General features: G+C 42.0%; 1 protein-coding gene across 1 annotated transcript in view; it reads right to left on the minus strand.

Moving 5' to 3' along the window:
- Positions 1-2,084: 2,084 nt before the first annotated feature.
- Positions 2,085-24,926, minus strand: part of zgc:110045 (uncharacterized protein LOC664755 homolog) — a 269,243-nt gene continuing 246,401 nt past the window's right edge. Inside the window, exon 14 of the mRNA XM_041184229.1 lies at positions 2,085-2,433. Coding sequence (XP_041040163.1) covers positions 2,085-2,433 — 349 coding nt within the window. The remainder of the gene's footprint in view (positions 2,434-24,926) is intronic.

A 24,926-nucleotide genomic window follows, 5' to 3' on the forward strand; every position in this document is an offset into this window, starting at 1 on the left:
CCAGAAGTGGTGGCATCTGCTAGTGATGCTCCAAGGCCTTCACCAGGGACAATGGTTGGATCCCTGGAAGTAAGTGGGGTAGGGTGGGAGGGATTCGTTGGTGAGGTGGGGAGAGGGTTATTCAGAAACAAGGGCTGGGGAGGTGGCTCTCAGTCATCACACCCCCTTCCTATTGCCAGGCCCCTCAATCAGGGTCTAAGGGCTTATCATTGAGGGACTCCCCCCGGTAGGACATGGGCAAACCCGAGAGGGTTTGCTGGATGGTTTTTGAAGACACAGGAAACCTGTAAGACCTGTTAAATTCCTATTATGCCATTAAATCCTGGTAGGCTCAGGGATAATTGCCTTCAAGTGGTGCATAAATGAGCCTAATTGACATCCCACCACCAGTGAGTAGAACTCCCATGTTGGGTCCTTCCTGTCCCCACTAAATTCTGGACGGTTTTCCTGCTATCGGGAATCGGACGCAAGCAGACCCACCTGATTCTCCCAGCACCATCACCATCATACCCACTACAGTGCACTCCATTAAATTCTATCCATTGTTTGGCTTGTGCCAACAATTCTATGAGGATTTTATGGCCCTGCCGCAGTGCGTCTCCCCCCAGCGGATGCGGCTAGCCATTTAAATCTCCATTCGGTTTGGCAGGACCGTAATATCCCGCTGGGCGGGAGGGGCCATAAAATCCTGGCCCATGTCTTATCCTATAGGTTGGATTAGTTAGCAGCACAAACACTAAGCAAGGTGATTATAAAGAAGATACTTTTTGGTGAGGATAAATCCTTCTTTTTTTTTTGCTCCTTTTAGTACTCTCTGGGTTGTGTCATATTACAGTCAAGGGGACAGGCAGGCGACCTGTTCTCACATACACTCAACTTGGCTGCGTGGAGACAAGCAAGAGTGGCCTAGTGATGATATTCCTTCTCAATAGGGAATCATCTATCCTCTGTTCATCAGACTGAGAGAATTTTAAAAACCCTTATCATTTAAAAAATAACTAGTGGGGCTTCTGCTGCTTTGCTGTCACCATTTTGGTATACATAAGCAGCACAATGCTACCTCATACAATTGGCAGTATATACTGGTGGGCCTGGTCTACTATTTGTCCTTGCATTTCCCAGCAGAAGTTATTTAAAGTGGCCAATTAAGGACTTCATCCTGCTACCACTCATAGTAGAAGCTGGAAACCTCCCTGCAGGCTCACAGGGAGGCCTCCTGATTGCGCATTCTGTGGCCCATTGAGGGCCATCTCATACAAGAGCCACCACTGCTAAAAGAGCCCCGCCACCAACCGCCTCGCCCTCACCAATGACACCACTTTTTGGGCCTGCCTGACTGGTCCCAACAAGTCCAATCCACTGAACTGTGGGGCACTCTTCACTGCTCTGGGCTGTGCTGCAGTTCCAGCAGTGGTCACTGCTGCTGCGTCTGAAGAGCTGCCAGTCCTCTGATTGGCCGGCAGCTCTTGACGGCAGGCTGTTATCCTTTGAAAGCATGGTAGCCCTGATGGCAGGCAGCTAACTACCTGTTAACATTTAATCCCACTGGGGCTCCTGAAAATTGCCACGGCAGGGATGCCATTAGCTTTCCAGCAAGCGGATGGGACCACCGCAGCCATTAAATTCAACCCTATGTTTCACGCCCTGGCAGCAAAGGTAAAAATTTACCTCACAATGTTTACAGTTCCATTTCATTGCTTCTTGGATTTTGGCTTTTTCTAACAGTTCTCTAATCTGGTGGAGACTTGTGATAATTTGCCGATGTATATATCCTTTTGTAAAAGATTCTTTCTCACTTGTTCTTTTTTGTCAATGGATATCAGCTGTAGAAGTAATGTGTCCAATTTTCTTCAACTAAAAATCTTTACCATTTTGTTTCGGACTGTGGGAAAACATTTCCTTCTTTTATGTATTAGTGAGCTGTTGGAACTAGTTGCATCATATTGTTAATAGTAATGGAAGGTGGAAGACAATTTTAGGTCTCAACTAAAACATTAGAAATTATAAAAGTTTAAAATGTTTCCTTAGTATCTAAATCAACCATATGATTTGGTAGAGACTGGAAAATCTGCCTTCACATCCCTTCAATACGGAGCAAACTTCTGCCGGTCAGATTTCTTAACCCCACTCGTCGATGGAATTTTGGGAGTATAAGCAGATAAACTCCCTGGGCCCCCTGTAGCGGCCGTGGCATTAAGTGCCAGAAGCGGGACAGTTTTCATGCCAAGCAGACTGGAGACAGGAACGGCATAGTGGGGTGTTGGTAAAGGGGAAGGGGTATTCACGTTAACCATGGAGGCAGCTGCTGCTGCTGCCAAAACAGCCACAGAGGTGGGGGTTGAGGTAGGGGTAGCAGACTGAGAGAGGTTCACGTTCAGGTCAACAGGGTTCGTGACGGAAGCAGTCTGGGTGCTGACTTTAGCCATCTCTAAGCTGCAAACGAAGAAAGGAACAGGAACAAACAGTTGGGTAGGTCAAGCCAGGGTGAGGAAGGGAGGAAAGAGAGGAGCAAACACAGAGGATGGGATTAGATTGGTCAACATATGGAAGAGGCAATTGGGAGGAAAGAAAGGAGAGATGAGGATCAAGGGGGAAACATGTTATGTGTTAAAGAAGAGAAATAACAAAAGGGTATATCATGATTTGATGATGAAATATTACTGAGACTCTAAAGTATTTTCAAATTAAAGGTTTGATATTATGAGTGAAATTAATCTGAGGAAATGTACATAATGACTAATGATGGAAAAGCATACTTAACGACCAAGAATTTAAAATAATTGAGGTTTAATCTCCAGCACGAAGAAACACATCAGAATTGGAAAGGCTTTCACACACTATTATTTTTCATCTAATAAACTGCATTACCATAAGTACTCTTGTCTAAGTTGTTTTATTTGACTTTGAAGACTGGTTTGATAAATTATAATTAAAATAAAACCACATAATTTATTAAATGTTGCAGTTCCTCTATTTCTTGTTTCAGTACAATACAAAAATAACTGTTGCAGTATTGTTGAAAAATAGATCTTAAAATGTAATACTAATTGCAAAATGAGAATTAAAGTTCAGTTAGAAGTGTGTAATTATACTTTATAAGCCAAACTTATACAAGAGTACTAACCCTATATGCAAAGATGCACCAACAAATTACTGGAATATAAAGAGAATTAAAACAACATTTTCTCACATTTCATATTGATATAACATATATAAATATATGATACATTATACGCTATTCGATGTAAGCAAATGTGCAAAAGGTCAGTTGACTTAATAACTTTAAATATATGAAAAATTATAAAATTATTATATTATACTGTAATAACATGCTTACTGACAGCCAGATACTTGACTATTTCTATCACAATATATTTTCCAGCAAGCAATGAAAACTTCCTTTTAACGTTACAGTACATATTATTGCTGGAACTATGATTTCAATAATACTGTCCCAAAAACCTTATTAGAATAGGCATTGTACCAAATTGATATTCTTACACAAATTTTGTACTAGCTATTCAATATTACATTTTTATTTAAGTTTTCTAGAATGCGACTTGGGGATATTAACAATATACAGTCAGACCCCGTTATTACAAAATCACGGGGACTGGCCAAGTAGTTCTTCTCATTGGGACTTCATTCTATCGAGGGTTGAGCTGACTTTATTCCTTTACCATAGACACAGCTGCTGCACTGGGTTTTCCAACTGTCGCACATGGGCTGGAACCATGCCTGAGGATGTCATTGCGCACTTCCTGTGAGTGTCAAAACAATGACAGCTGACCAGCTCATAATAATGGGGCAAAAACCATTGCAAATGTGGGAGCTGAGCTGTGAATCATTTAGAAACAGTTGTTTGGTTTTAACAGGGGTGTACTCTATATACATTAGCAGAATGGAAAATAGTTCTAATAGAAGGTTTGTAATAACCAAGTTGGCTATAAAGAGGTTTGACTGTACAGCCTCTGAATTATATCATTAAACTTAAAATACCAAGCAATATTTAACTAGTGTGACCTTGTTACCAGCATTTTCCTCAAAGATCGGGATTGCATCCTGCTGAATAGATTTATGCTTATGAAAGAGAGACAATTAAAATAATTTATGAAAGACTGTCCCCTGTGTGCTTGCTGCAAGAATCTGTGCACAGACAGGTCTAATAGTGGCTACTGTGGGAATAATGTTGCAGAGAGAAAAGCACATAAAACAGATTATATTATATATCATATGGAGTCCATTTATAGAAGGATAGAATTGAAAAGCAGAGACATTGGACCAGCTTTTCATCTCCCAATAGAAGTGGGAATGGGGTCGGGTAACCTGAAATCTTTAAGCTTTTTCCTGCAAAAATGAATTTCCTCCCTCTTCCCGAACCCATGTTATTATCATGTGGCCTTTGCGCGGCTTGGGAAGGGTTTGGGTCGTGACACCACACACATGTCCGCTGACATTGTGGTTGCCATTATAAAAAATGCAGGAAATTTTGTTTTTCTAACATACGCTATTTCATCTGCTGCAGTGCATTTTGCGAACCTTAAAAGATACATCTCCCCAATTGAGTCATAACCACTTTTGCCAGGTTGGGAAGAGTGCAGGATTGGTGTGCAGAAACTTTGTTGCAGTATTTTCCTCAGTTTTTAAAATTCTAACGCTTCCCTACCAGCCCAAGAATTCTCTGCCAGTGAAGGGGGGTGTGCACAGAGGAGTCTTTACAGTCCACAGCTAGCACACCTGCAGACCTGCCAGCAACAGATATCCAATGCAGCTTCAGAGCCTTCAACAATCAGGTATCCTCTTTAGAATTCTTCATTTTGTCATAGGTGCAGCTCCAATACAGAGAGACATAGGTGCAGCAGCAGCATTCTGTGTTTCATGCACCATGTGCATGGATCCAAGGGGGGCAGGAACCAAAATGAGTACTCGCATGAAGGAGGCATTGAGGAGTGAGGCACTACCCACCCAAAAGGGTCTACTGGAACAGGGTCAAATACTTGAACATGACTGAGAGACAATGCCAGACGAGGCTGTGTCTATCCCAAGAGGTGGTGCCTGAGCTTTGCATCATTCTGCGAGAAGACCTACATCCAAAGGGACTTTCAACACCACTCCCAGGCTCATTTTGAGGTTCCACAGCTGACCTGCATGGCAGACTGCAGATACATATACTAAGTCACTGATGCCCTTTTCACTAGTGTGGACCAGTTTATCTCGTTCAAGACATACTGCAGCAAAGTGCTTTGGTTGCATCAAGGACATAGAGGGTGACAGGTGATGCCTTGGTTGCTGTTTCCACAACTGTCGAGCATGGTCAACTACAAGCATTTAGCAATGTGGGCTCCCATGAAGAATGCAGCCTAGTACTTTATCTGAAAGGGACATTTCATTGTCCAACTCCTATGTGACCACTGCAAGAGGTTCTTGCACGTGTGCGTCTGTTCCCCTGGCAGTTGCCACAACTAATTCATTTTAAGGGAATCTGGACTGCCTCGTATGGATAGATATGTGGAGTTAAAGGGTATCCACTGAGAAGGTGCTGCTTACATCCCTACACCAACCACAAACAGAAGCTCAGAGAAGATACAACAAGAGTCGCCTTCACACAAGGACAGTAATTGAATAGACCACTAGGCTACTAAAGATGACATTTAGATGCCTCGACTGCTCAGAGGGGGCTTTGCAGAATGCACAGGGTTTCCAGAATTATTGTAGCATGCTGCATGCTCCATGACTTGGTGCAGAGGAGGGGTTTGGTACTGAACCCAGAGGAAAGCAATGAAGGGAACCTCTCCTCAGATAAGAAGCAACAGGAGGAGGAGGAGGAGAAAGAATTTCAGGAGGAAGAGGGGAGTGAAGAGAAAGGCCCACAGGTGGAACCCTGGGGTTGAGGCAGATGATGTCGCCACTGAGGGGATGGGTCCATGGAGGATGTTATCATAGCCACAGACCTGCTGATACAATGGTGCTTCACATGATGAAAACTTTCCATGAGTGTGAAGGCTGACCTGGGAGGCAGAAGAGGTCTTTGGAGACAACAAGGGAAGGGCATTAGAAACATCATGCATATGACCACATATGCAAAGATTTATGAAGGCCAATTGGATGCTGTGCTGAGGTAACTGGTGAGGAAATAAAGACATTTGACCACATTTAAAGTGCAACATGTTTTGTAAATGTATTGTAAATAGTTCGACATTTTCACACATAATGGTTTCTGTTTCACTATATAAATGTTTCATATCCTACTCTACATAACTATACTTACCTAAGCACCACAGTGACCCAATTAGTTTTCTAAGTGATATGGTTTCTACATAGTGCTCCACTTGTTGCCTCAGAGAAGGTGGAGGCAGAAGGCTCACTTCTCTGGCTTATATTTGTGAGGATTGTGGTAGCTGGCCTCATTCTGCCGAGACCCACTGGGGCTATCCCTACTACTGCGCTACCTGAACCTTTGCAGCGGCAGCTGCCCTCTCTAGGACAGCTATCGGATGATGCATATGGCTGTGGGGCAGAGGAATCAGAGGATCATGAGATTCTCCCAAAATGCACGAATCCTTCACCCTCCTGTCCTAGTGGCTCAGACCTTGGTGTGCTGACCCGATGGCTGGACAGGCTGTAGTGCTGGGATGCAGCTGTTATCCCCTCAGGCCATCAATCTGTCACATGTGACCTGGTCCTGTTCAAGGACCTTAGTCTCTCTCCCACTACAGCTACGGATTTAATGCCCCTGTGCAGGAGATCTCACACTTCTTGCATACACTACACGTGCTAACGCATGGGGCGCACCATGAGATTGGCCACTTTCGCTTGGCTGCTTATCATGCAGTCCTCAGCTGAGGTCACGACCACCATGGACTTCTCCATCCAGAGTTTATGAGCTCGCAACGTCTCAGGGAACTCAGCCAGATAGCCACTTATCTGCTGCTGCAGGTCAAAATACCTAAGGGTGACTCCAGAGGCTCTACTTCACTGCCCCACAGCACATGGGTCAACATGTGTGTTGTCAGCTTTCCTTGCCATGAACTTCAAGGGATCTAATGCTAGTGAGGGGGATGTGATGCTCTGTGTATGACATGGGAGGAAGGAGTTTTCCTGACACATGTTTGGTGGACTAAGCATTTCATTACAAGTGACAGGGTGGCAAGCCATGTCCCAGGTCGCAATTGCAGTAAGGGCCCAAGGGGTTTCTGGAGCAATCATCTTCTGCTTTGAAGTGCTTCTGGGGTTAAGTCTTGGAGTCCACAGTGTGCTGCATTCTCTGAAGGGAAAGTATTTGAGATGGGTGTTATAGGTGTGAGAGAGTCTGAGTTAGACTGAGGGGTGCAGAGTTGCGTGAGCTGTTGCACGATATTTCCTTAAAAGTCAGTGACATCCAGGGCTGAGCAACAAAAGACTGGTGCAACAATGTACTCAAAGGATAGGCTAGAAAGGCAACATTGGCTTAGGAAAGTAGACACACAATTATTTGCTTTCTAGGTGTGTGGTGAATGGGCCAGCTTACATAGGGCTATAAGCCAAATCCTCCATCCATAGGGCTCTGGCCATTCATAGAGCTACGACTTTTCAGCCAACAGGAACGAAACTGGACAGACGACCCGGCATTGACATAGGCAATGGAAATGACAACAGCAAACTCAGCCCTGTCAACCATGCAATGTCCTCCTTACTAACATGTGGGGGCTAAAATTGGGGCAAAATTGGGACAGCTATCTCATAGACTAGTCAAGCAACAGCCTGACGTAGTCATACACATGGAATCATACCTTACAGATAATGCCCCGTCATGAAAATATGGTAAGATATGGTAAAATGGTAAGAAGTTAAACCAAACAGTGTGTTTATTTTTCCCAAAGGTTACTGATAATATTAAATACTATGAAAAACTTATATTATGAGAAAAGTAAATTGCAAAGACATATTGGAACAATGGAATTTACATTAAAAAGGGAGAAACATATATAAAGGAGATGAGGTTATGTGTAAGGTAGAAGGAATTCTAAGATCTAACACAAGTGTGAAAAGCCTCCAGCCTCTACGCATCCACTTGCTGTCTACATGAACCAAAGCTAAGAAAACTCACTATGAATATAACTGTCCAGGGTATTGTGTGCTTTGCCTAGGTCTGTTCAAATTTATTTATTTTACTGTTGCCTTCACAGAGGTGTAACTAGGAGTCAGATTAATTAAGGGAGTTAGGAGTTATTATAGTAGCAATTTGTAGACCTATGTATGTGCTTAAAATCTTTTCTTCTATTAATAAATGTTTAATTTAGTTTTGTTAAAAACACCTCCATGCCTCGGCAGATTTATTACTACTGAATTCAAGGCATGCATCTCAAAATAAAATACAAATTGTAAAACAGTTGTGGCAGCTGTTTCAACTTTCCCTCAGGGATTTGAGCAGCTTGGCATGTACCATTGCTATGCCATAACAAATCTGGGGGGTCTTTGAGGGATAGATTTGAAATTCCTTGACTTGGTTGGAGTTGGTTGATCTTAAGGTTATAAGTACGAGAAGCACTTTGAATTCAGGAGTTGGAGTGAGGTTTTTTTTTTCAAAGTGGTGGGACTGCAATATGGCCTTGGCAGTTGCTAAGGTATGTCTGGGAGTTCAAGTTACAACTTTGGTTAGTTTACAAAAGGCAAGTAAAGCTAAGTTAATGGAATTGGCAGATAAGTTACAATTATGGTTACCTGCAGCGGTAAGGAAATCAGGCATAATTGAAGGGATAGCACAGCATTTAAAGTTGGAAGGGATTCCTGCCACTAGTGAGTCACAGCTGGAGGTAGTGAGACTTCAGTTAGAGATGAAGAGGCTTGAATTTGAACAAACAAAGCAACTAAGAAAACTTGAACTAGAGGCAAATGAAAAGGAAAAAGGGTTGGAAATGAAAAAAACTGGAACTAGAGGGCATTAAAGATAGAGACAACATATGCAGCTCTTAGAGAAGTAATTCTTTTGGTAGTATTTAAAGATTCAATTCTGTCGGTAGTAAGAACTCATTTGGAGGAATAAAGGGCTGAAACGGTAAGACAAGCAGAGATAACTGATGATTATGAGTTAGTTCATCCAGCCAAACTTTTTTTTAAATCATCCTTTTAAATCAGAGAAGGATAGAAAGTGGGAAGGTAAAAGGAAGATGGGTAGTCAGGGAAGAGAAGGACTAGGTGGAAATTCCCAGGAAGTTTTTTCTCAGAATAAAAAGTAGGGTGCTGAGGGTAGAAGTGACATTTGAAAATTGAGGTGTTTTCATTTTAATAAAGTTGGACACACAAAGTCAGTGTGTTGGAAATTACAGGGAAATTCTGTTGGGATTATTGGGGTGCAGAAAAGTTCTAGAAGTAAAAGTGCGGTGGGTTCTGAGATTCAGGCACAGGAAAAACCAGTGGTTTGTATACAGCTAAAACAGGAAGAATCAGTGATAGGTAAAGGAGAGTTCACAATTTACCCAAGGGAGTTCTGAGGAGCAGGTTGCAGAAATGTGCACAGGGTGGAATAGGCAAAGAAGTTAAAATTTTAAGAGACACAAGAGCTAGTCAATCCTTAATGTTGTGGGATAATGATATTTGCTGTTCAGAGGGTGGATTGCAGGAACAGGTGATATTAAGTGGGGTTCATGGAGACCAATTCCATTGTGGAAGGTAAATTTAAAGATTAAGTGGAAGACAGTGAGGTGATTGCTGGAGTAGTGGAAAAATTATCCATTGTGGGTGTAGCAGAGAGAGCATCCTGGATTGTTTCCAGGTTATGTGATAACAAAATCACAGGCTCACTGGTTGAAGCAGGAAGAATAGGAAGTTAAAAGGCAGGGAGGAGATTTGGAAGTTCAATTAGCTGACACTGTTTTTGATAAGGTTGTTCAAGAAGAGAGATTGGAGGATAATGCAGCTGAGGTATTTAGCTCAAGGCAGTTGATAGAGTAACAGAATAAGGATACGCAAATAAGACAGTTAGGGGAGGTGATTGCATGGTGGTATTGTCGCTGGCCTAGTAATCCAGAGACACAGGTTAATGCTCTAGGGACCCAAGTTCGAATCCCTGGTGGAACCTGAATTCAATAAAAATCTGGAATTAAAAGATCTAATGATCAATCATTGCTGATTGTTGTAAAAGCCCATCTGGTTCACTTCAGGGAAGGAAATCTGCCATCCATACCTGGTTTGGCCTACATGTGACTCCAGATATGCAGTAATGTAGTTCACTCTTAAATGCCCTCTGAAATGGCCTAGCAAGACACTTAGTTGTATCGAACTGCTACAAAGCCACATAAAAGGAATGAAACAGGACGGCCCACCCAGCATCGACTTAGGCACTGGGAATGACACAGCAAACTAAGCCCTGAACACTGAAAAGCCTCCTTACTAACATCTGGAGGCTAGTGCCAAAACTGGGAGTGCTATCTCACAAGCTAGTCAAGCAACAACCTGAGATAGTCATCCTCATAGAATCATACCTTACAGGTCATGCCCCAGACACCATCATCACCATTCCTGGGTATCTCCTGTCCCACCGGCGGGACAGATCCAGCAGACGTGACAGAAAAGTAGGATACAGTGAGGAGGGAGTTGCCCTGGGAGTCCTCAACATTGACGCTGAACCGCATGAAGTCTCATCGCACCAGGGCAAGGAAACCGCCTGTTGATGACTACATGTCGCCCTCCCTCAGCTCATAAATAGTGCTCCACTTGGAGGAAACACTGAGGGTGGAAAAGATGTAGAATGTACTCTGGGTGGGGAAATTCATTGTCCATCATCAAGATTAGTTCGGTAGCACCACTACTGACTGAGCTGGCCAAGTCCTAAAGGACATAACTGCTAGACTGGTTCTGCTGCAAGTGGTGAGGGAACAAGCAAGAGGGAAAAACATACTCGACCTTATCCTCACCAACCTACCTGCTGCAGTTGCATCTGTCCATTTGCGCCACACAAGTGCGAGGCAAAGACCATCCCCAACAAGAGAGAATCTAACCATCACCCCATGACGTTTAATGGCATTACCATCACTGAATTCCCCACTATCAACATCCTTGGGGTTACTATTGATCAGAAACTGAACTGGACTAGCCATATAAATACTGTGGCTACAAGAGTAGCTCAGAGGCTAGGAATCCTGCGACACGTAACTCACCTCCTGACTCCCCAAAGCCTGTCCACCATCTACAAGACACAAGTCAGGAGTGTGATTGAATACTCCACATTTGCCTGGATGAGTGCAGCTCCCATAACACTCAAGATGCTTGACACCATCCAGAACAAAGCAGCCCACTTGATTGGCACTACTTCCACAAACATTCACTCCCTCCACTAATGACGCACAGTAGCAGCAGAAGTGTGTACCATCTCCAAGATGCACTGCAGGATTTCACCAAGGCTCCTTTGACAGCACCTTCAAAACCCACAACCACTAGCATCTAGAAGGACAAGGGCAGTAGGCAGATGGGAGGAGCACCACCTGGCACTTCTCCAAGTCACTCACCGTCCTGACTTGGAAATATATCCTTCACTGCCGCTGAGTCAAAATCCTGGAACTCCCTTCCTAACAGCACTGTGGAAGTACCTGCACTACATGAACTGCAGTGGTGCAGGAAGGCAACTCACCACCACCTTCTCAAGGGCAACTATGGATGGGCAATAAATGCTGGCCCAGCCAGCGAAGCCCACATCCTATGAATGAATTTTTAAAAGGTTATATCAATCAGCATACTCAGAAGCAGAGACGGAATGTATTCCAGAATGTTATCACCTTAAGGGTAATGTTTTAATGAGAAAATGGTGGCCTTATCATGTTTCAGCAGATGAACGCTTGAGGGAAGTGTATCATTTTGTTATACCATCTGGATACAGAAATGAGATTCTGAGAATAGCTCATGAAATTCCAATGGGGGAACACTTAGCAATTAGAAAGGCACAGGCGAAAATACAAAAACCTTTTTGTTGGCCCTGATTGCATAGAGATTTAGTCAAATTTTGTAAAACATATCAAATATGTCAGGTGACAGGGAAACCACGAGCAATGATTAAGCCGGCACCTTTAACTCCAATTCCAGTATTTGAAGAATTTTTACTAGGGTCATGATTGATTGTGTAGAACTGCTCCCTAAGACTAAATGTGGAAATCAGTATTTACTGACAATAATGGATGTGTCTGCAAGGTTTCCTGAAGAGAAGCCTTCAAGGAATATTGCAACACAGAAAACTGTGGACAAGTTGACTACATTTTTTACAAGATATGGTCTACCTAAAGAAATACAATCAGATTAGGGTTCAAATTTCATGTCACAGCTGTTTATGGAAGTAATGAACAGTTTGGGGATAAAACAGTTTAACTCAATAGCTTATCATCTGGAGTCACAAGCGGCTTTGGATAAATGACCCCAAATTTTAAAAACTATGATGAGGGCATATAATCAGAACTACCCATTGGATTAGGAGGGAAATTCTATTCTTGTTATTTCCTATTAGGGATGGTCCTAATGTATCGACTGGTTTTAGTCCTTTCAAAATAATCTATGGTCACGAGGTAAGGGAACCACTGAAATTGATGCATGAGAAAATGGTGGGTTAAAATTCAGAAACTATTCTCCTGGATTATGTATCAACCTTCAGATAAAGATTGGACAGAGTATGTGAGTTGGCTAGGGCACATTTAAATATATCACTGCAAGTGATGAAAGTGAAAGCAGATAGGAGAGCCATAGCTCGTAGTTTTGTTGCTGGGGAGAAAGTGTTAGTTATGTTACCAATACTAGGTGACTCATTAAAGGCAAGGTTTACTGGGCCTCACAGGATTGAAAAGAGGCTGAATGAAGTAAATTATTTAATAAATACTCCAAATATAAGAAAGAAGCAGAGAGTGTGTCATGTAAATATGCTTTAAAAGTACTTTGACAGGGAAGAGGACCAAAAAGAGGTATTAGAGGTAGTAGATTAAAAGAAAGAGGTAGAAGTGAAGGATTTTGCAATCAATTTTCCTCTAATCAAATTGGAAAATGAGGGGGTACTTGAAAATGTAAATGTAATATTGAGTTACCTTCTAGACAAGCGTCAAAATGATTTGGAGAACCTACTGCAGTCACACAAAGCTACTTGTGGGAATAAGCTGGGAAGGACTTAACTAAATTTCATGTCACAGCTGTTTACGGAAGTAATGAATAGTTGGGGATAAAACAGTTTAAGTCAATAGTTTATCACCTGGAGTCACAAGGGGCTTTGGAAAAATGGACTCAAACTTTAAAAACTATGATGAGGACTACCCACAGGATTAGGAGGGAAATTCTATTCTTTTTATTTCCTATTAGGGATGGCCCTATTGTATCGACTGTTTTTTAGCTTTACATGATGTGTGTGTAGAAGTTTTATCTTTGATAAGGCAACATCCTTATAGATTAAATCTGGCAAAACTATCACAAGTACAGAAAGAAATTGAATTCATGCTTCAAAATGACATCATTGAGTTTAGTTGCAGTACCTGGAGTTTGCCTATTGTGCTGATACCTAAACCGGATCGAACACTAAGACTGTGTGTGGACTATTGAAAGGTGAATGTGGCAACAAAATTGTATCCTGTATCATGGTTGGAAGATGGCAATGAGAAAGGGGGACAATCAAAACTTATCACAAGGATTGACTTACTAAGAGGATATTGGCAAGTACTGTTATCAGAGAGAGCAAAGGAGATATTGGCTTTTGTAATGCCAAATGGACTAGCTGTAATTTACAGGACATTAAAAGGAGTCATAAAATATAATAGCAAGCAATACCCCCATCGTATAAACTATGTAAAAAGAATTGCTCCTATTTATTTTCACATTATCTAGCAAATCTTCTATCTATGCCAATATGGAAATGAGGGTTGGAGAAATGCAGGAAGGGACAGAGAGAAAAAAACCAAAGAATGCACAAAGGATCATGACTAGATGTCACAAAGATAACAAAAAGACTAAACTAAAGGCTCTCAATGCGCATAGCATTCAAAGTAAATGAATCGATGGCATACAATGAAGTAAGTAAATATGATCTGATAGCCATTACGGAGACCTGGCTGCAAGATGACAAGGATTAGGTCCTGAACATTGAAGAATAGGAAGCCACATAAAGATGGAGGGGTAGCATCGTTAATCAAGGATCACATTTGTGCAATAATTAGAGATGGCCTTTGTTCAGGAGATCAGGATTTGGATAGGTTTTGGTGAGATGAGGAACAGTGAGGGAAAGAGGTCACTAGTGGGAGTGGTCTACAAGACCCCTAACAGTAACCACAATGTAGGACAAACAAGAAGAAATGTTAGGTATTTGTGATAACGGGACAGCAATTATCATGGGTGACTTTACAAATAAACTAGAAAAATCAGATTGGCAGCAGTAGCCTGGATGAGGAGTTCATAGTATGTGTTCGAGATCGTGTCTTAGAGCATTGCATTCTGGAACCGACCAGAGAGCAGGTTATATCAGATTTGGTATTGTGTAATGTGGCAGGATTAATTAATGACCTCAGAGTAAAGGCACCTCTAGGCAGTATGGACCACAGTATGATTAAAGTTTACATCCAATTTGAAAGGGAGAAGAGTGGATCTAAGACTAGTATTTTAAACTTCAATAAGGGCAACTATGTGGTCATGAAACTGAGCTAGCTGAAGTGAACTCTGACACTAAACTAGGGGATAGATCAATAGAGAAGCAGTGGTAGACATTTAATGGGATACTTCAGAATACTTGGAATAATTTTTTTCCCACTATAAAGAAAAAATGTAAAGGGAGGACCCACGATCCATGGTTAACTAAGGAAGTTAGGGAAAGCATCAAACTTAAAGAAAAAGCTTATAGCTGTGCAAAGATGAGTGACAATTCAGATGATTGGTTAGAGTATAAAGAGCAGCAGAGAATGACTAAAAGGTTAATGAGGAGAAATAAATTAGAGTATGAGAGGAAACTGGCTAGAAATGGAAAAATGGACAACAAGAGTTTCTACGGGTATTTAAAAAAGACAAGAGTAAGTGAAGTGCGTTAGTCCTATAGAGAGTGAGAATGGGGAGTTAATAGTAGATAACAAGGAAACGGCGGATGAAGTGAATAAATATTTTGCTTCTGTCTTCACTATAGTGGATACAAAAAACATTCCAGTAATAGCTATAAATTGGGAGATGGAGGGGAGAGTCACATGTAGTGAAATAACAATCACTAGGCAAGCAGTACTGAGCAAACTGATGAAACAATGGTTCCAGATGGAATTCGTCCTATGATCTTAAGAGAGGTGGCTAATGAGGTAATAGATGTGTTAGTATTAATTTTTCAAAATTCTATAGATTCTGGAAATGTTCCATCAGATTGAAAAGTAGCAAATATAACCCTTTATTCAAGAAAGGAGGGAGGCAGAAAACAGGAACTATAGGCTTGTTAGCTTGACGGGAAGGTGTTAGAGTCAATCATTAAAGAGGTTATAGCTGGGCACTTAGAACAGCTCAAGGTAATCAGGAAGAGTCAGTACGGTTTTATAAAAGGGAAATAATGTTTAACCAATTTACTAGAGTTCTTTGAAGGAGTAACATGTGTGGTGGAAAGAGTGGGCCTGTAGACACACTGTACTTGGATTTCCAGAAAGCATTTGATATGGTGCCACATCAAAGGTTATTACAGAAAATAAAAGCTCATAGGGTAGGGGGTAATGTATAGCCTGAATAGAAGGTTAGCTGGCTGGCAGAAAGCAGAGAGTATGCACAAATAGGTCTTTGTTTGATTGGCAGGATGTGACAAGTGGAGTCTTGCCGGCCTCAACTTTTTAAAATTTACATTAATGACTTAGATAAGGGGAGCAAAGGCATGGTAGCTAAATTTACAGATGGCACAAAGATAGGTGGGACAGTATGTTATGAAGAAGACATAAGGAGTTTGCAGACAGATATAGATAAATTGAGTGAGTGGGCAAAAATCTGGCAGATGGAGTATATTATGGGAAAATGTGAAGTTGTCCACTTTTAAATGGAGAACAGCTGCAGAATTCTGAGGTACAGGGGAATCTAGGTGTTCTTGTGCATGAGACATGGAAAGTTGATATGCAGGTACAGCATGTAATCAAGAAAGCTCATTATTAAGGTTATTAGGAGACGAATTGAACATAAAGGTAAGGACGTTATGCTTCAGTTACACAGGGCATTGGTGAAACCCCAGCTGCACGAATACTGTGTGCAGTTTTGGTCCCCTTATTTAAGGGAGGATGTAAATGCATTGGAGGTGGTTCAGAGAAGTTTTACTAGATTGATGCCCGGAGTGAGCGGGTTGTCTTATGAGGATAGGTTGGACAGGCTGGGCTTGCTTCCACTGGAGTTTAGAAGAGTGAAGGGTGACTTGACTAATATATATAAGATCCGGAATGGTATTGACAAGGTGGTTGTGAAAAGGATATTTCCTCCTGTGGGTGAATCCAGGACTAGGGTGCACTGTTTTAAAATTATGGGTCACAGTTAAAGGGCAGAGATGAGAGGAAATTTTTTCTCTCAGAGGATTGTGCGACTTTGGAATTCTCTGCCTCAGAAGGCGGTGGAGGCATGGTCACTGAATATTTTTAAGGCAGAGTTAGATAGATTCTTGTTAGGCAAGGGAATCAAAGGTTATCAGTGGCAGATGGAAATGTGGAACCTGAAACACAAACAGGTCAACCATGATATCACTGAATGGTGAAATGAGGGGCTGAATGGCCTACTTCTGCTCCTATTTCATACGTTCGTATGTTTTTTTGTTCATAGCTAGGGAATTGCATCCATTTCTGAACCCCACTCTTTAGGCAGAGTGTAAAGGTCCTTGAGAGTGTGCAGAGAGGATTAATCAGAATAGTTCCAGGGATGGGAGAATTTAGCTACAACGTTCAGATGGAGAAACTGGGGCTGCTCCCTTTGAAGCAAAGGAGATTGAGAAGAGATCTGATAGTGGTGTACAAGATTATGACATGTTTACATAAGGTAGACAAAGAAAAGCTGTTCCCATGAGTTGATGGCACAAGGACGAGGGGACACAGATTTAAGGTTTTGGGCAAGAGATAAAGGGAGTTGTGAGGGAGAACTTTTTCAATTAGTGAGTTGTAATGACCTGGAGCTCACTGCCTTTAAGGATAGTGGAAGCAGATACATATGAGGGAAATAAACTTGCAGGGGTACAGAGATAGAGTAGAGAAATGGGGCTGACTGGATTGCTCTACAGAGTTAGCATGGACTTGATGGGCTGAAAGGCTTCTTTTTGTGCTGTAATGACTCTATGGGCAGAAGTTTTGATCCCATGAGGAGGCAGGCTCCGGGCCATTTTGGAATTTGTCAGTTAGGGTTAGAAAGAGCTAGAAATCTGTTGTGTCAGACTCTGAGATGAGGCAATGCACTATGCCAAAAGTTGCTGGCACTTCATGAGACCAAGAGAAGTAAACTTAAGTTTTGACAACATGATGATAGCTTGTTGTTAGGATTTCTGTGTTGACCAAGTAGGCCTTACTTATTCTCTGATCACTTTAGGCAATTTGGAGTAATATTAATTACAAGTAACAATGTAAGAAAGTTAGGTTTACTTTTGGTAATAAATTGGCTTTTGCAACAGGCAATGGGAGATGAGTATTGTAAATTTATGTCACAGAGTTTATGGCACGGAAAGAGGCTCCTCGGCCCATCGTGATTTGTGATTCATTTATGGATTAGGCTTTAAACTGATATCTCGTGAGTTTGCTGACGGAATATCAGCTTGATTGGGATCAATTAGGATGGTTTGTGGGTTTGTGACTGGTTTGTCTTGTAAGGGACAAATTGTGGGGCACAAGTATGAAGTTAAACATATTGAGCTCATACCTGTGGAGCTGTAGACAGAGAATGTGACAAAAGTTGGCTTTCTTATAACCTATAGCATCATACAAACACACAAGAGTGAAACAATCAGGCCTTCTCATATTAAATGTACTCAACATGGATACTTTTCAAAATAGTTTATATCAAATAAAAATATATACTTTGTGTCACTGCAATTTTCCTGCGACTCAAAAATTTTTGGGTTTTTAACAAAATATAAAAATAATTGTGTCTTTTTAAACCCTATTTTGTTCAGCAATGGCTCAATAAGCTCATATCTCTAAACATTTTCTTTTCCTGCATCTCTAGTCTTGGTGACCAGCCTGCAATTCTCTTTCATTTCTAACCTGCTGTTTTTGTTATGAGTTGAAACAAGAAACCTAAAAGAGCATAAGGATATTATAACAGTAACCCCACCCCCCTGCTCCCACCAACATTTCATAATCAACTGTCTTGCATTATTTTTATCCATGGATTCCAGATCCAAGGCTGCTTCACTGCTAGGAGCCAATCAGAAGCTTGTTGGCATCAAAACATCCATTGCCTAGAGAATTGTTTTTCCAAGCGCTATTGGTCAATGAAATAGGCAAACATATACTTTAGTGATATGGTCAAACTAATGGAAAATATGTGTCATGTTTAATAAAAAGCCTCCTCACGGAAGTATAGAAATTTCAAATGAAAAAACAGCATTTCCACAATAAAAACAATAAGAATGTTTCAGGTCAATGGCTTTTCTTCCCTTCACTTTCAACTGATCCTGTCCCTTCTTCCAATCTCACCCTTTACCGTGCTTTCACTATGTCCTATATCCTTATGTTCTCTGACACTGAACAATCAGTATTATCAAGGATCACAAGCTTTAACAATTCTTGGATACTAATATCCCTCTGGGCCTTTCTTCCCCTTTACTTTCATCTAACCCCACCCTTTCTTCCAATCTCACTCATTGCCATGTATTCATGTTTCTCCTTCTGACCTTCTCTACTCTGACCTCAAACAATTAGTTCTGATTGTCATTGACCTGAAATATTGGGCGGAATTTAATGGCCCATCTACTAGCTGAAGAGCAACACCATTACAACTATTTCCAGGAGCCCCAGTGGGATAATTTCCCACTGGACATCCTGATGCAGGGTCATTACCTCATCTCCGAGCTACTAGCCAAACAGAAGCTGGCAGCTTGCCAGTACTGGAACCCAACCAGGAATGGTAGACACTGTTGGTATTGCAGTGGAGTCTACTAAAAGAATCGTTGCTGGAGCTCCTGGACCAAGGTAAGTGAGGCTGAATTGCTAGGGCAAGTCAGGGAGGCCCCAGTGAGAGGGAGGATGTGTCAAGAAGATATAATAATTCTCATAATATTATTGGAATTTATTGTAAAATAGAGTAATATTGGGATGTGTTTATGTGTGTGTATATGTGTGTGTGTTTCTAACACTTAACTGAATTAGTCTGGCTTAGTCTGGGTGCCTGGGTCTGAGAAGAGAGGTCAGGTTTGAAATGTTAATTATGTAAACATGGGGCAGAACTTAGCCCTTGTCAGGCGGGCTTGGTGAGGGTAGGCATGGGTGGTCAGGAAAGCTGACCGCCGGTCTCTATCGAGGTCGGAAGGCGGTTTCGTGTTGGCGGGCCAATTAAGGCCTGCCCAGCATGAAACGTGAGCAGCAGCGCTCAGTGCTGCCTGTGTGGGGTGGGGGTAGGAGGGTGAGCGGGGTGAGCGCGAACTTCACGCAGGCGCATGGGTGTGCATTTGAGAATCTCCCTGAGGCACAGAGCTGCCTCTAGGAGATGAAGGGTTTTCAAAAAAAAAATAAAGAATTGAAAAACATTATAAAACATGTGACTGTTAGGTTGGACGGGCAGTGAAAAATTTAAGTTAATTGATTAATTAATGGTCTTAACAGGCCTTTTAAATGTCCTGCGGGCTCCAGCGCAAGCCGGTCGACCGAAATATCATGCGACTGCGCATTGATGTTGGCATGCTTTTCACACTCGAGCGAGTCAGCCGCACACTTGCCCACCGAGTAAAAATTTCTGCCTCATGTGCCTTACTCTTGCCTTTAAGAAAGTGTAACTGGGAGTTAGATTGATTAGGGGATTTAGATGTTATCATAGTAATTTATAGATCTATTTGAAAATCATCTCTTTTATTAATAAATGTTTAATTTAGTTTTATAAAAAACCTATAAGACTTGCTGGTTGTATTACTACTGAATTCAAGGCATGCATCTTAAAATTTATACAAATGGAAAATTAGTTGTGACAGTTGTTTCAAGTTTCCCTTTGGTATTTGAACAGCTCAGTATTTACCATCTGCTGTGTCAGGAGGGAAGTCATAATCAAGATCAGTGGATGGCTTCCTGAGGACCCCTCTGTTCCTGTCGTCAGATCCCTTCATTCGGCACAGGATGCCCGAGGAAGAAGGACCTCCCCACCAGGCCTCAAGCGCACCACGCTTTAATTGGCGGCTTCCCTACTTGGTGTGGACCCTGACTGTCACTGATTGAATCCCAGCAGCAGGATGAGGCCCTAAACTGCCCTCCAGGCAGGAAGGCCATCCTTGACCCTTCCCGCCCTGAACTTAATCGGGGTGGGTTGGAACACAGGAAGGCGAATGGGTAATTGCCCCTACCTTTCTGCCTATTATACATCCCTCCCTCACTTCCCAGCCCACCACCGGGGGAGCATTAAATTCCCCCTGCTAACCCTGTTCCTCTCTTTGCAGATGCTGCCAGACTTGCAGCAAATAAAAGTGCATGGTGTAGGGGGTAACATATTAGCAAGGATAGAAGATTGGCTGGCTGGAAGAAAGCAGAGAGTATGCATAAATGGGTATGGGTATTTTTCTGATTGGCAGGATGTGATGAGTGGAGTCCCACAGGTGTCTGTACTGGGGCCTCAACTTTTTACGATTTATATCAATGACTGAGATGAGGGGAGGGAAGACATGGTAGCTCAATTTGCAGATGACACAAAGGTAGGTAGGAAAGTATGTTGTGAAGAGGGCATGAGAGGTTGCAGATAGATATAGGTAGGTTGAGTGAGTGGGCAAAGATCTGGCAAATGGAGTTTAATGAGGGAAAATATGAAGTTGCTTACTTTGGCAGGAAGAACAAAAAAGCAGAGTATTACTTAAATGGAGAATGGTTGCATAGTTCTGAGGAGCAGAGGGATCTGGGTGTTCTAATACATGAGTCACAAAAATTAGTATACAGGTACAGCAAGTAATTAAGAAGGCTAATGGAATGCTATAATAAAAACAGAATTACCCGGAAAAACTCAGCAGGTCTGGCAGCATCGGTGGTAAAAAAAAGAGTTGACGTTCCGAGTCCTCATGACCCTTCAGCAGAACTGAGTAATATTAGGAAAGGGGTGAAATATAAGCTCATTTAAGGTGGGGGGGGGGGGGGGAGAAGTCGGCGGGGGGAGGGGTTGTAGGGACAAGCAAGCAGTGATAGGAGCAGATAATCAAAAGATGTCACAGACAAAAGAACAAAGAGCTGTTGAAGGTGGTGATATTATCTAAACGAATGTGCTAATTAAGAATGAATAGCAGGACACCCAAGGTACAGCTCTAGTGGGGGTGGGGTGGAAAGACTAACAGGGCATAAAAGGTATAGATTTAAAAATAATGGAAATAGGTGGGAAAAGAAAAATCCAAATAAATTATTGGAAAACACAAAAGGAAAGGGGAAGAAACGGAAAGGGGGTGGGGATGGAGGAGGGAGTTCAAGATCTAAAGTTGTTGAATTCAATATTCAGTCCAGAAGGCTGTAAAGTGCCTAGTCGGAAGATGAGGTGTTGTTCCTCCAATTTGTGTTGGGCTTCACTGGAACAATGCAGCAAGCCAAGGACAGACATGTGGGCAAGAGAATAGGATGGAGTGTTAAAATGGCAAGCGACAGGGAGGTTTGGGTCTTTCTTGCGGACAGACCGCAGGTGTTCTGCAAAGCGGTCGCCCAGTTTACTTTTGGTCTCTCCAATGTAGAGGAGACCGCACTGGGAGCAACGAATGCAGTAGACTAAGTTAGGGGAAATGCAAGTGAAATGCTGTTTCACTTGAAAGGAATGTTTGGGCCCTTGGACGGTGAGGAGAGAGGAAGTGAAGGGGCAGGTGTTGCATCTTTTGCGTGGGCATGGGTAGGTGCCATAGGTGGGGGTTGAGGAGTAGGGGGTGATGGAGGAGTGGATCAGGGTGTCCTGGAGGGAACGATCCCTATGAAATGCCGCCGGGGTGGGGTGAAGGGAAGATGTGTTTGGTGGTGGCATCATGTTGGAGTTGGTGGAAAAAGCGGAGGATGATCCTTCTGACTAGGCACTTTACAGCCTTCTGGACTGAATATTGAATTCAACAACTTTAGATCTTGAACTCCCTCCTCCATCCCTACCCCCTTTCTGTTTCTTCCCCCTTCCTTTTGTTTTTTCCAATAATTTATATAGATTTTTCTTTTCCCACCTATTTCCATTATTTTTAAATCTATACCTTTTATGCCCTGTTAGTCTTTCCATGCCACCCCCACTAGAGCTGTACCTTGGGTGTCCTGCCATCCATTCTTAATTAGCACATTCGTTTAGATAATGTCACCACCTTCAACACCTCTTTGTTCTTTTGTCTGTGACATCTTTTGATTATCTGCTCCTATCACTGCTTGCTTGTCCCTACAACACCCCCCCCCCACTTATCTCCCCCCACGCCCCCTCCACCTTAAACCAGATTATATTTCACCCCTCTCCTAATATTACTCAGTTCTGCTGAAGGGTCATGAGGACTCGAAATGTCAACTCTTTTCTTCTCTGCTGATGCTGCCAGACCTGCTGAGTTTTTCCAGGTAATTCTGTTTTTGTTTTGTTTTGGATTTCCAACATCCGCAGTTTTTTTGTTTTTATCTAATGGAATGCTATCCTTTATTATGAGAGGGAGTGAACATAAAAGTAAGGATAAAAATACCTGGAAAAACTCAGCAGGTCTGACAGCATCTGCGGAGAGGAACACAATTAACATTTTGAGTCCGTATGACTCTACAACAGAACTTGCATAGTCATTCCAGTTCTATTGTGGGTTTACAAGAAGTTCTTGGAGCCTATCCTGTAGGCTCCCTTCATCTCTCCCTTTATTTCCCGCCTATGGCCTAAGCAAGCAGTGAAAGAGGAAATTGCTACTCCAAAAACAGAAGCATGTAATGGAACAATTAAGTGGTTTAAGGGTGGTGGTGGTGGGGGGGGAGGGGGTGGTGGGACCAGTAGAGCTGGATAGAGCGCCAATGATAGGTGGAGATAGCCAAAAGATGTCATAGACAAAAGGACAAAGAGATGTTGAAGGAGGTGGTGATATTATCGAAGGAATGGGCTAATAGGTGACATTAAGGGTAGAAAGCAGGACGAGCAAGGTACAGATAGCTCTAGTGGGGGTGGGGTGGGGGGAAGGGATTGAAATAGGCTAAAGGGCAGAGATAAAACAATGGATGGAAATACATTTAAAAATAATGGAAATAGGTGAGAAAAGAAAAACCTATATATATCTAGGCACTTTACAGCCTTCCGGACTGAATATTGAGTTCAACAATTTTAGATCATGAACTCTCTCCTCCATCGCCATCCCCTTTCCGATCCCCCTTTTTTCTAATAATTTATATAGATTTTTCTTTTCCCATCTATTTTCATTATTTAATCCAGCTCTACTGGTCCCATGCACATACCCCCCCCCCCCCCACCTCCCCCGCCTTAAACCAGCTTATATTTCACCTCTTTTCTATTTCTCCTTAGTTCTGTTGAAAAGTCATACAGACTCAAAACGTTAACTGTGCTCCTCTCCGCAGATGCTGTCAGACCTGCTGAGTTTTTCCAGGTATTTTTATTTTTGTTTCGGATTTCCAGCATCCGCAGTATTTTGTTTTTATTTTATTATAAAAGTAAGGATGCTATGCTTCAGTTATACAGGGCATTGGTGAGACTGCACCTCAAATACTGTGTGCAGTTTTGGTCTCCTTATGCATTGGAGGTGGTTCAAAAGCGGTTTACCAGATTGATATCTGGAATGAGTGGGTTGTCTTATGAGGAAAGGTTGGACACATTGGGTTTGTTTCCACTGGAGTTTAGAAGAGTGAGGAGTGATTTAATTGAAGTGTACAAGATCCTGAACGGCCTTGACAAGGTGGACGTTGAAAGGATGTTTCCTCTTGTGGATGAATCCAGAACTAGGTGGCACTGTTTTCAAATTAGGAGCCGCCCTTTTAGGACAGAGATGAGGAGAATTTGTTTCTCTCAGAAGGTTGTGCGACTTTAGGACTCTCTGCCTCAGAAGGTGGTGGAGGCGGGGTCATTGAACATTTTTAAGGCAGAGGTTGATAGATTCTTCTTAGGCAAGCGAATCAAAGATTATCAGGGTTATATAGGAATTTGGCAATCAAAACACAAGAAGATCAGCCATGATCTTATTGAATGACAGAGCAGGCTCGAGGGGCTGAACGATCTACTCCTGTTCCTATTTCTTATGCTCTTATGTTCTTATGCTGAATATTTCCTGCATCTTCTATTTTTATTTCAGGTTTCCAGCACTTACAGTATTTTGCATTTGTAAGAACATTTGCATGTTATTGTACTTATTATTTGTAAAATCTTAAGAAAAATATGGGCACTTTTAAAATTAATTGCCAAAACATATTTGTGACCTTTTTCAAGTTTTGCAGCTACCTTTTGAGGGAGATATTTGCTTCACTTCGGTGCTACTTCAATGCATGGACCATAACAGATCAGGACGTAACTATGAACTTTTTTATTATTATGAAAATCTAATGAAGGGACTGTTGTAAAATACTCCTGGTCAGATTATTATTAAATGGAAGTCATATGCCAGCTCAACAGATCCGAACAAAATAGTTTTTATTCCATTAAAACAGAATGAGATTATCAGTATATCACTTGTAACAGATTCCTTATGAAATCAAACTGAAGTGGTTTTATTGTGCTTTGATTCATAATTACAAGTAGCTTTTTTAACAAATAAATTTCTCTTTATGTTAGAAGGATTCTGATAGTATAAACAGAATACAGTGAGGCATAGTGGGAAACAAGGTTGAATCTTATTGAATCTTAAGGCAATC

Source organism: Carcharodon carcharias, chromosome 3 (assembly GCF_017639515.1).
Source record: "Carcharodon carcharias isolate sCarCar2 chromosome 3, sCarCar2.pri, whole genome shotgun sequence".
Lineage (NCBI taxonomy): Eukaryota > Metazoa > Chordata > Chondrichthyes > Lamniformes > Lamnidae > Carcharodon > Carcharodon carcharias.